The sequence below is a fragment of the Zonotrichia leucophrys genome, chromosome 1A (genome assembly GCF_028769735.1).
Source record: "Zonotrichia leucophrys gambelii isolate GWCS_2022_RI chromosome 1A, RI_Zleu_2.0, whole genome shotgun sequence".
NCBI classification, from domain to species: Eukaryota; Metazoa; Chordata; class Aves; order Passeriformes; family Passerellidae; genus Zonotrichia; species Zonotrichia leucophrys.
Window position 1 is genome coordinate 50,197,494 of NC_088170.1, and position 12,832 is coordinate 50,210,325.

The 12,832-nt window shown below is 35.2% G+C and overlaps 1 protein-coding gene across 8 annotated transcripts in view; it reads right to left on the reverse strand.

The window, feature by feature from the left end:
- CADPS2 (calcium dependent secretion activator 2) overlaps positions 1–12,832 on the reverse strand; it is a 284,215-nt gene that overhangs the window by 61,496 nt on the left and 209,887 nt on the right. For 4 of the 8 annotated variants that reach the window (XM_064702726.1, XM_064702730.1, XM_064702729.1 and 1 more), the window contains exons 16-17: positions 11,761–11,884; positions 9,265–9,285 (exon numbers count right to left, since the gene is read on the reverse strand). In XM_064702726.1, the coding sequence (XP_064558796.1) occupies positions 9,265–9,285; positions 11,761–11,884 (145 nt within the window). The remainder of the gene's footprint in view (positions 1–9,264; positions 9,286–11,760; positions 11,885–12,832) is intronic. The other 4 variants (XM_064702731.1, XM_064702734.1, XM_064702728.1 and 1 more) reach the window with 1 other exon arrangement.

Here is a 12,832-nt window from a genome sequence, read left to right on the forward strand (position 1 = left end):
CTGAAACCAGAATTTAGCTCAAGAAAGAGTTAGTGTAGGAACATGGGTCAAGCACAAAGCACACACAAGGCACAAAAATACATTCATAATGCCAAGATCATTGTTTTTAATACTGTACTGTATTGCCTTCACAATTCTTATATTGTACAATGATTATATGAATACAACAACAAACATATTGAATCAAAAGAGATTAGCAAGGATCAGCCAAGTGCCTATTATTTAGGTTTCACATTATAAAGACTACTATTGGATTCAGACTAAACCAGTGGTTTCTACACTTATCCTGGACTGAAATCGCTCTTTCTCCTAGTGGTCAGTGTCCTCCCCTCCCTGAACACATAGCAAGTACAATTCATACAGATAACATACATCACTAGCAGTGTCACTGATGTTAATGAGTCTTAGGAATAAACCAGTGATATTAATAGAGAGCATGACTGGAACATCTGATTTCATCATAAACAACTCATTTTATTGCAAACTCAGCCTGATCTTCATTACCTCACCATTTACCAAGTAAACAAAATAATTGCATACATAATTGCATATCTTGCTAATGAAACTAAATAAGCTGTAAAATATTCAGAAATTCTATCCTATAAGGGCTCCTCTACATCATTAAGAAAGTAATTCTAATAATTACGTTGAATCTCATGTTGCATTTTTGCTCTGGAATAAATTCACTTATTCCACACTTGCAATTAGCTCAAGATGGCCTAAAAATGGCTGTTGAACAGATATCATTATCACCAGGGAGAGCAGGAGAAAAGAGATTTATCACCTAACTGTGAGATTATCTTGCCCCACCACTGTGATAAGATCACAGTGAAGAGAAATATGGTCTCGGGCAAGTACCAATTACATTGAACAAGGCATTAAGGAAATACAGTTCTGGTCATCTGTGCTGAAGTGATGGATTTTGATCAGTTTTTTTGTTTGTTTGTTTTTTTTTTTTTTTTTTGTTTTGTTTTGTTTGTCTGAAAGGCATCATAAGTCTAATAAATTGAAGGATGAAAGTGAGGATCAGAAATGCTCACGCACAGGCAATGTAGGAATTCAGTGTTCCCAGAGTGGGAACACTTGGGAAGGACAGGACCTACCTTTGATCAGGGATGATGCTGGCAGAAGAATAGATCAGTCATGGCAAGTGATTTAAACTAGACATTTTAAAGTTTTCAGTCATTGTGGGACTAATGCTCAGGAACAGTTATTTTCAATAGGATTAGCATGTTTAGGAGGAAAAAGGGTATGAAAACTGTAAATACACCTTTGAGTATGGCAGGTTTCCAATTGATATTTAATGGCAGGAATGACTAAAAGTGTGGGTTATACTAGACTGAATCAATTCCAATTCCATGTTTCCATAAAACTCAGCATGCTATTTACTAGTTTACACTGAAACTATTTATTACTAGCTAAATATATGCAAATTACCCTTAATATTTCTAGCTTTCCACAATAATTTAAAAACAATTATTTTCTTAGAAGATCTGTTCTTAAGGAAAGGTGGCAGAGAATTGTGCTCAGTCTGTATCCTTGGACTGTATCTGTGTCAGTCTGTATTCTTGGACAAATCTCTCTTAATTTTTTTTTGTTTACTTATTCACAGAATAAATCAGTACATGCTATTTCTTTTGCATGACATGGACTTCCCTATATTTCACTTAAGCTTCATGTAAAGCCTCCTTCTCCATATGTAAGTTACCACACCACCTAGCCATATTTCTCTGTAACTAAACACCTTCCAAATTCTAGGGAATATATCTTATGGATATCCACCAGTTACATGTGTATATACATAAGGGGCTATGAAGTAATTTGAGAAATAAAGATTTTTTTTTTTTTAGCCAAGCAAGTAGTGTATATGAAATATGAGTAGCAATAAATTCTTATTTGGAAGTTTTAGACCCTCCAAAACACCTGAGCCAAATACTGTGCTTGTCTTTGTAAGCGTAAAGGAATTACAGGAATGGAAATCAGTGCTGTCAGTTTTCATTATATTCATGATGTCTTTCTTCCCACAATTACTAAAGGTTGTTAAGATGTGTTTACACTGTTCAAACTAACAAGTTGCAGTAGGAGTCAAGTCAGTAAATATGCTGCTTGACATCTTTTAGAAAATAAACAGAAAAAGCCATCAATCATCTGTTTCCAGCTTCACATCCTGCCAAAATGAAAAAGCAAACGAGGCTTTGCAAATAATGGATGCTTTCTCAAGTATGCATTACCAGTGAGTCACACAGGTACCCAGCAATATTGTTAAATGAGCTAAGTTAACTGAGTGAAGCACTGCTGAAATGAAAAAGTGACTGCTTCATGAACCAGCGGAGCCTCGGGCCACAGGGGACTGTCAGATCATCCAGCCTCACCTCCTGCATCACACAGGTCAGGGAACTTCTCCCCAGTCCTCCTTGCTGAGACAATCAGGATGTCTAAAACCTAACATCAGTGTGTCTAAAACCCACCTCAAGCTTTCTTCCCACAAGAGAGTCGAAGACATCCTTGAAGACAAATGCACAATTCTTCTCTCTCATTTTCTCCCCAGCATGTAAGCTGTTAAACATGTGTGATTAATTTCTCATTGCCATTTGCTGTACACAGGAATCTGCTCATTAGAGAGGCATTTTTTTTTTCTTGGTTATGAATAAAATGCAACAAGGAGACTCCTGACTCTGGCCTGCCAGTCTCCCCCTCAGTGACACAGCACATATCCCTTGCTGGTTTTCCTGCCTCGTATTTCATCCTTCCCCCTTCTCTTCCAACAAGCATGTCCAGAACCAGTGTCTCAGGAAAGCCAACCCATCTCCAGCCAGAGGCATTGGAAAAAGGGCAAGCATGCTGAGAAGCTCCCAAATTCACAGCCTCAGTGGGCTTACAGTAAATCTGGACAAAATGTAATTGACAATACAGACGCAGCATAATTTGAGCTTTATGGAGCCAACTCTGCTCCAGCAGGGCCCATTCATTTGGTCTTTTTAACATGTGAAACCTGCAAGATTGCTTGAAGCTAGTTTGCTACTAAACCTGAACTGACTCTGAAGAGTAAACCCAAAACTGGTATAATCAACCCCACAGATAATTTAGATTTCACTGTGCTAAATTTTAGTGCAATTTCTCACAGAATTAATTCTGCATGAAAAAGTAAGGAGGTAGATCTGGAAGGACATTCTATATTTTTCACATTAGAAACAAATTCCAGCCTTATACAAATAGTGGAATTTAGCTTTAATCATGAAGCTGAAACCAGTCATTCCATGATTGCTTTCTATGACTTCAACAGCATTTTAAATCCTAGGGGAAAAAAATTAGAATTAATTACCATTATTAACTAAATACAGAAAGACTGTGAGATTGGTAAAAATTTAGAGTACACATCTCCTACTCCATGACCTACCATTTTATTAAGTGAGTCATGTTCCAATATTTTCTGGTTTTTAAAATTTATCATAGTATTGAATGTTATTACCTTCATGAGGCAATCACATGTTTTTGTTTTGTTTTGTTTTGTTTTCTAAAGGGAATCTTGGCTCATTGAAAAGCATAAAAATAACAAAATCAAAAAGGCAACAGTGGAAGAAAAATCTCATTCTTTGCCAGCTGATCATCAAAGCATTTAATATAAGAATTTTTTTGTATTCTGATTTTGGCAACACAGATATAAGCAGTTGGTATTTTCTTTCTTTTTCTCACTTCTAGTTTCACTTCAAAGGGGGAAAGAACTAATATTCTCAGCACTTCCTGATACTGTAGAATAAAACTCAGAGATAACAAACATGCTAAACTGCAACGTTCCGTGAATTAAGAGAACTGGATAGATTAATAACTCACCTGTCAGATGGAGAGAAAACTGGCACTTGAAAATGCAGACTTAGAAAAAGGTATTTTAAAAAAACCAGAATATTTTAAGATTCTAAATTTTGGAGCCTTACTGAAAAATGAAAACAAAAAATCTAATGCTGGCAGGCAAGGGGAAGGGAAAAGGTATGTTTAAAATTATTAACTGAAACAAAATTTGAAGAAATTACTAATTGAGGACACAAAATGAACAGAAAATAAAATAAAATATAACACAGATTTGCAAAGATAGATTGAACTAGACTTGTGCATTTTTAGATAGGATATTTTTGTATAAAAGAAATTCAGTAGATCTTATTTATTCTGACTTTAATGAAGCATTTGATACTGTGCCTCATGGGAAAACTACCAGTTAAGCTGAAGAAAGTGAGGATTAAAAAAAGAAACTGTGTGGGGTATAAAGAAGATGCCTCAAGTGAAAGGGAATAAGCAGTGCTGAGAAAGTGCAAGAAAAGGATTCTTGAGAGATTTCTTGAAGATTCATCTTAGCTTCCTTAATATTTTCACCAGGGACTTTAGAATAAATATCAGAAGCACAATGACAGTGTGTAAAACATGTGAGATAGAAAGATGCAGTAACAAGAATTTGATAATTCCAAAGAATGGGAGAGAGAAACATTTCAAAATACCTTCAAGAGTTAAAGAAGGGACAATACATTTTGACACATGAACAGCAATAAAAATTTCCTATAAACTGGGAACATGTCAGCTCAAAATGATCAAAACTCTAAGACTGGGTTGAATTAGCTTTTCACAGAAGGGTTGTGGGACACAAGCATGATACAGACATCAGACCCTTCCTATATCAGATAAAATGTTTCTGCTATAACAGCACTGCTCATACTGTGCAAGGCATCTAATGGGGATGACTTTGCACAGTTCTTGTCACCAATGTTCAAGAAGATGGAATTCAAACTTTAATAGAGAAAGACTCCTGAAATGATAGAAATGAAGAACAGGCATCTACTCTGAGACAAGGTGATGAAAGTCTGGGCTGCACGAGTACTAAACTCTTGTCTAAAAATGCATCATAGGGCAGGGAGGAACTGGAGATGACAAAATGCTAATGAAGGATGGAACTATCCCTCCCTCATTTGGGAGACAGGATAAGATTGTCATGCTAATTTTGGGAGCTAATTTAACTGTACAGCACAATTAATTTAAGTGTATGGGTGATGATACACCTGTACAGCACATAGGACTTGAAATGACCTTCCTGTGGGTGAAGCAGGGGACTGAAAAGGGGAAGCACAGTGACAAAGGCTGACTCAGCCCTACTGTTAAAGGAGGATGTGGGTATGTTTACAAAGGAGTATCAGGATCCAGTCTGGGGATTATTTTACAGGTCCAAAACTGAAATCATGGATGTTTGCCCATATCCTCATTTCCATTTAGTTGTACAACAGAGACCGAGAAGATGCTGTGCTGCTGTGCAAGCCTCTTCTATTTGTTCAGTGAAATGAACATGCATGGAGAGCTTAAATCAAGTCCTCTCCACGTACAATGACTCTCTCCACTTGCCTTCTCAGCTTCAATAATGTTTGTAGTGTTCTTCTTTTTTAAGCCAGACAGATCCTTCTGAGCCTTGAGGGCATTTACATACTACCCTTCCTTTAGAAACTTGAATGTAATGAGTATGTTAATGATTGATGTCTTAAACCCCAGCAAACTTCTGAGTTTCTCCTGACCTTCTCTTGCATGGAGTTAACATTTATTCAGCCTTTGGCAGTCTTTCTGATAGAAACAAATTTTGGCATCACAACTGATTTGTCTTTGAACAATTGTACACTTCAGAGTAACTATTTGCTCCAATTTTAATGAAACTTATTCTTATTCCTTTTATTCAAACTGTTTGGCAGAAAGAGCCCAGTATACTGAGTTACTACAGAATTTAAAAAATTAAGTTAAAGTTAAAAGTTAAAAGACAACTGAACTTATAATTCAAATGTTTACAATCTGTCTGTTGCTTCAGAAATTAATATCCACGGACAATGATAAATACTGGCCTGTTTGCTTTACAGACATTTACCACTTTAATCCCTTTTATATCTGCACAGCAAAGGAATGCCCCTGTGCTGAAAAATGCATTTATGTGTAACTTTCTGTCTTTTCTCAGGCAATAACAGCAGCAATAGCAGAATTAATTAGTTCTCAGGCATTTAGATTTCTAATAAATTTAAGAGGCAAAACCATTAATTTATGAGAAAGAACAAATAATGCATTTTATTACTTTGTGTGTATGGATGTGTATTAAATATAAGTTAAAAATAAGAAGTCTGTGTAAGGAAGGCCATCTTTTTTGAGGGAGAGAAAACAGGTGATGGGACCATGCAGATCTCTTTACGCTCTTCACAGGAAGTGTGCAAAATGCATATGAATAATACTGTTTGTCTCTGGCCTCAGAATCTGGCAGGTCCATTTATGTTCAACATTATCTATAGGAAGAGTTAATATAAGTTAAATACTGAATAAGACAGGAATACATGCCATACACAAAATGATTGAAAAAGTATTTTCAGGTAGTGAAATCTCAAAGGCAGCATATGCTGAAATGAAAATGGGTCATACTTAAAAAAAGATTTTCATGTATTGATGCTGTGATTCATATCCTTGACAAATTATAAACCCCTGCTGCAAACTACCAGGACATTATTTAAGAGTTCTTAGATATAGTTCAAAATTATAATAGTAGGTTTCCTGCTATTCTCTTCATAATGGTAATTATACTGACTGAGCAGATTAGCTACTCCATGAGAAATTCAGCTGTACATGTAATAAAGAATGACATGCTGAACCCTATATAATTTTCATGGCAAATGTAATTTTTGTTAAAAAAAAATCTATTCTATATTCATAACAGTACAATGATGAAGGATGCTCAATAAAACGTCATCCTGACTGTAAACAAATATTTTTGATGGCAGTGCTGCTTATGCCACCATGTTTGCCATTAAGAAAGTAACCACTGTCTTTGGGAAAACATTCAGAGACTTGTTCAGCTGAGACTCTGCAAATGAGAGCACTTGGGGAATAGACCTGGGAACCTGGCAACCACGCTGCCAAGAAAAGGCTCTTACAACAAGAAGAATTTGCATATTCACCTCTGTATTACCTAACAAGGACACTCCTGAAATTCAAGCTTCATTATCAGTATATAGTGCACAAGTTAAAGGGTAAATAACAGCTATCTAGATATAGTTTTTCTCATCTTCCACAAAAGTACAATATATGGTATTAGGGCTAAGCATATTATACATCAAGTTCATTATGAAATCTGCAGGAGTCCAGCTAGAGACAACAACAGGAGCAGGATTTGGCCCTAAAATGTATTGGGATTCATCTCAGTGGCTTTGTCTTTTGCATCAGAGAAATATGTCCAGTGCTTCACAAAATTCCAGTGGATACAGTCTATCTACTCCTTTCAAAACAACAATTTTTTTTTTGAGTTTTTGATTCATTTTCATTTGCATTTTTAGTCAGAACTGGTATTTAATTAAGCAACTAAATTATAAACGTAGCCTGTACACCTCTAGCTTCAGCTAACTCAGGCAGTGAACTTACTATATGTGATAGGCTTTCCTCTCATCCATTCTCTAATCTACTTATTTGCCAGGTCACTTAAGGGACAACCTTGCTATCCTGTGTTAAGAAGGGCTATGGTTTCTTTCAAAGCGTGGTGAAACCTAATGTAAAATATTTAAAAACAGGTACAGCTATTTATTTATGTATATATTTATTTATGTATTTATTTATTTATTTATTTATGTGTCTGTAACTATGTCATTGATGCTTAATGGTTTTGGGCTTCCCTCATAAAGAGCCTGAGAAAAACAAAGATTAGCAAGTGTGTGGCACAAGAAGATTGGTACTTCAGGTGATACATATTGTATAAAAGTCAGTGCATTGCATAAAAGTGTATACATAGTATAAAAGTGCACAGGCGAGGTTTTGGAGTGCCAAGGTGAAAGGAAAAAATCTCTACAATTTGCCAAATAATTTTCAATTAACTTCAATTAATTTTTTTTGAATTTCTAATTTCAAGACATATTTTCTTTAATTCCTAGAGGCGTAAAAGTATTAAACGGAAAATTTGTGCTATCTCGCTTTGGGTATTTAACGCAGAGGGCAAAGATTTTTTAGGGTGTTTTGCATTTGATGCAGTGAGATTGTCCTTGCACAGAGAAGTTGCTGAAGGACCTTCAGAGCACTTGGAGTCCCCTGCCTAAGGAACCTCCCCTGTTGATGGGAGGGGTCAGTAGATGATCTGAGCATTGTGGGCTCCCCCAGCCCACCCTGACTGACTGTGGCACGAATATCCATTCCACCAGTGCACTGCCCGATCTCTTCTTGAACAATTCCAAAAGACCTTCTGTTTACCTTCTATTTATTTAAAGCTTTTAAACAAAAACCACTGGAAGTCTTGGAAATCAGTGGAATTTTTTTTACTTCAGTTATGGACACAGTTGTTAAAAAAAGCAGTCTTAATAATTTGCTTGTAATTTTCAAGCCCCTCATCAGCAAGGAGATTCTCTTTGAATTACCTTCATGCAACTTTGTTATCATCACACCAGCCTGTCTTTCCAGATGGAAAATTAGGTTCAACATGAGAGTACTACCTGCTCAATGCCCCTGCCCATAACTGTGTTTGATATTGCTGGTGAAACCCCAAAATGCACCACAATCATTCTGTCTTTGGGTATGTATGTCAGGTAAGACAAAGCAGTGCACGGCTCTATTTCACAGTCTAGATATGCACAATCCCTCATATTTCTATGCAGCCAGTTTTACTCAGCTGCAAATACTACTTTGGCTGTGCTCTTTGTATGATGACTTTAAAATATTGGGATATAAGAACTCAAAACTCCCTCCCTGTATGACTGGAGAAGATACACCATATCATCATGAAATCGGGAAAAAAAAGAACTACCTTCCATGTAGCCCTCAGCTATACCTAGAAAAAGAAATGTATCACTAAACAAAGCCATATGAGAGAAATGTAAAACCAGTTTTACAAAATTAGTTTTCATAGCAATATCTTCATTAATAAATTGAAAAATTCTGTTTTGAAACATACAATTTTTGCAGAGGACTGTGAAATTACATTTCTCTAAATACACAAACTGTTTTTGAATTTAACAAAATTAAACTTTTCTGCATCATTTAGTTATACCCCTTTCAGAGAAAATACAACTTCATCATATTCCAAAACAGAAAGCTAAACTGCTAATAAATAGGTACATCATAATTAAGTATTAGTGTAAATACATGGACTCAACTACACCAAAATTAATTCTAATATTTAAAAATGTTCTGGTATGTTGGTATTGTTCAAATCAAGAAAAATATTAACAACAGACACAACACACTACATCTGTAATACATGCAGACATGCAAAATAGTAATCACCTGGGTCCTTTTCCGTTGTTGCTGAATAAAAAAATAGGGAAAGAAAAACATCATTACAGAAATAAAACTCATATAATTAGAGAAGAATAAATACCACATAAGGAGTTCATAGCTTCTTAACATCTTGAGTACATCACACAACTGATGGGATTTTTCATGTGAGGGAGAAATGGTGCATATTTCTGAGCAATATATTTGCATTTACTAGCCCTATATAGTCTTTATTTCAAGCTCAGGCACTGAGCTTGCATCCATACTGTGCATGGGAATTCAGAAACATATATGAGAATATTATTTGTATTAGAACCTTCTTTTTATCTCTACGTTTTAGGTATTTGCTATTGGTCTATAACTGATATTACCTTGTAATATTTACCTTTTGACCAACTAATATGATGTTGTTCAGTAAATAAATAGTCAAAGGACAAAAATAGACAAAAATCTCCAAAAGATGTGCCAGCCACATTTGAGGACATCAGTAATATTATAAAGATAAGGACTCTATGCTTCCTGTATGCAGTTTGAGGAGTAAGCATTTAATGCAAACACTAACATAAATTGTTTTCAAGAGAAGAATGTAACTTCAGTGCACAGATACAACAATGCTCCTATAAACCTAAAGGAGCAGAATGAAACCCATTGCTATAAAATATTACATTTATATTGGTACAAAAGTAGGATGTTTGTAATGACCAGAGTACGAAAAGTCATCAATACAGGTCTCATTGCCATTGAAATCCAGTGCATTGAATTTTCTGATGTTACGATGCTGGAGTCCTTCACTTTCAACAGTACTTTATTCTCACAAAAGTACTTCACCTATTTCTCTTTATATATGCAATGATGTGCTGTGCTTTGTGTTTATATCTACATGAGTGTAAAACTACTTAAATAAATCTAGTTGGGTTCCTACCAAAAGGCAATAAATCCAAAAAAGAAAATTGCAAGTCGAAATATGGGAGTCAGTTTCATGTTCTGCTCCAGCTTACTCGGTGTTAGCAGTGTGAATATCTTAAAGTGCAAACTTTGCTACTTCAGGGGAGGTCCCACAATTCTCTAGGATACAGTAAAAAATCTTGGGAAAAGATTTATTTACATCATGTCAAAAAACTTTCCAATCCATTTTATTGTCAGGTATCTTTTACAAGCTTTTTTTCAAATTATAAAAAATGTTTCTATTTTTATACTCATTGTTTCAACAGGTTTGACACATGACTTAAATACTGAATATTAACATTTCCCTTTATGAATACAGAAATATTAAAAAACTAAGGAAAACATTCTTTTTTTCCCTTTCATTTTCCAGAACAGGTTTAATATTCATCCTTTTTCTCTTTAACACAACATGATATCATAATTAATTATGATAAACTGGTTACTAGGATGGTTTCATGTTGTTACTTCCATGATATAATACTGGTTGCTATAGTGATGAGATGGATCTTTTGTTAATCACTTGTGAGATCGGTTAACTCATGTTTTTCAGAGAATTTGAGCAGAGATACAAATGGGAAAAAAGTTGGCTTTATAATATTGCTAAATATTTGAGGCTTCTTCAAATTGTTCCTAAGCTAGCTCTGTTTCTTCTGGTGTATTGCTAGAAATACATGCTATTTAAAAAATTAATGTGTATAAAATTTGTATTTTTAAAAAAACAGAATTAATCCTGCAATATTTTCCTGAGAATAATTCTAGCTCCAAAAATGCAGTGCATACATCTTTCTGTTCTTGAATACATTTGGACAGGAGTATCTCTAGCTTTTTGTACTTTATGGGGAGAATAAAAGTCTGTCTTGAGAAGGCATTTGACTATTATGACTTCCTTTTTGTTCTCCATAAGATTTACAAATAGTAAAATGACATTGTGCATCCTGGCCATTTTTTAAAGCAGAATTTTAGTTAACTTCATAATGGGCTTTATAGAACATACCAAACTTTCAGAAAAACTCCTGGTTACCTTCAAACTTAGTATTTTGTTCCCTTAATTCATTAAATCAGTATGTAATTAGGGTTTTAATGATCAGATTATTGTTATACATCTGATCACACAGTAGCAAAAATAAATAGCATTTATCTATTTGTCTGCCTTATAAATACTTCAGAAAAGAATCTATACACAGTTTTCAAATTTCAAGGCAGCGACACTGCTGTTAAGGAAAGAATTTCCTGTCAGTAGTTTAATCACTGGAAATAGCTAGAGAAATAAAAAATAACCCATAAACAACCTCTTAAATTTATGAAGAACTCAAAAGTAAGAACAAAGGGCAACTTAAATTAGGAAGTCCTAGTCTTTTATTCAAACAGGGTCCCAGGAGGCATATTAAAGCAATGAATAGGAAAAAGCTCCACAGTTCACCAGCTGAGATTTTAATGAGACATTTCCCCTTGCTGTGGAAGGGGTTTGTTCTGGAAAGGGAAAAGGCTGCTCACTGAATATGCAGTTAATGGGCATTGTTGGCTTTTACAGCCACCTCGGCAGTTGATTGCTGTACTAACCTTCTATTTTGGCATATTCTGTAAGTCGCGTGTAATTGATCAAGGCAGCCTTCTCCAGACATTTTCTAACCACTTTCTTCACCTCTTCTGCTGGTATAGGAGTGGCAATATCTTTCATTAAAACCTGTGTCAGGAACAATTATACCACTTCATTACAATTACCCAAACCCCACAGGAAAAGGACAAAAGTATACTAAAGTTACTACAGATCTGATAATGATTAAAGGCTGAAGTCAAAAAGGAACTATTTCAGCTTGGTGGACCTTCATCTTTGAAGGTTTCTGTTCAGCCCTGATTTGACTGCCTGTACAGTATTTATCCCTCCTGTTTGCCATCTTGCAGCATGCCAATCAGTCTTTGGGTGAAATTGAGACCAGTAGAACAAGAGCATTCTGTGGATGGGCTGGATCACAGTTACCACTAAAGATGTGATTATGGAAATTGGCTTGGTTCTCGGCTGTGGAAAAACTTCCACCATTGCAGAACTATGGACTCTTCAACAGGGTAAGGTTATTCAATTTCAACACATCCTTGCTGTGAAAAAAATGTCATCTATATAGGGGGAAGGGAAAACATTGAACTTCCAGCAGAATATTTTATTATGAACAAGTAGAAGAACAGTCCATATAAATGTTTTCAAAACATGTGAGTTGTTACCTCACCTATTGCAAGTGAGGTGAACCAAGAATCCATACCTCTTTATATGAATGCAGCATAATATACTCTGGATTACTATGTAAAAAAAATGTTGATAATTCACTTGCATTTAAAATTTAATTCTGCACTCCATTAACTTTCAACAGGTAAGTGTAAACAAAACTTAATATGGTTTTATCACATTTTCATGTAAATAATAAAATTTTTGATAACTCACAACCTTAAAAAAATGCTTCTCAAGTGAATCCCTGGACAAGATACACCCTTATATATCTAAAAGTTACTGCTAAAAGAAGAGAGTGAGAGATGCAGTCTAGGGAAGGACACGGTAGAAAAGAAACAGGTTCAGCAACAGAGATGCTATTAGGAAGACATTGCTGCAAATCAGGCTTCCAGAATAGCTGTACACAAGTAT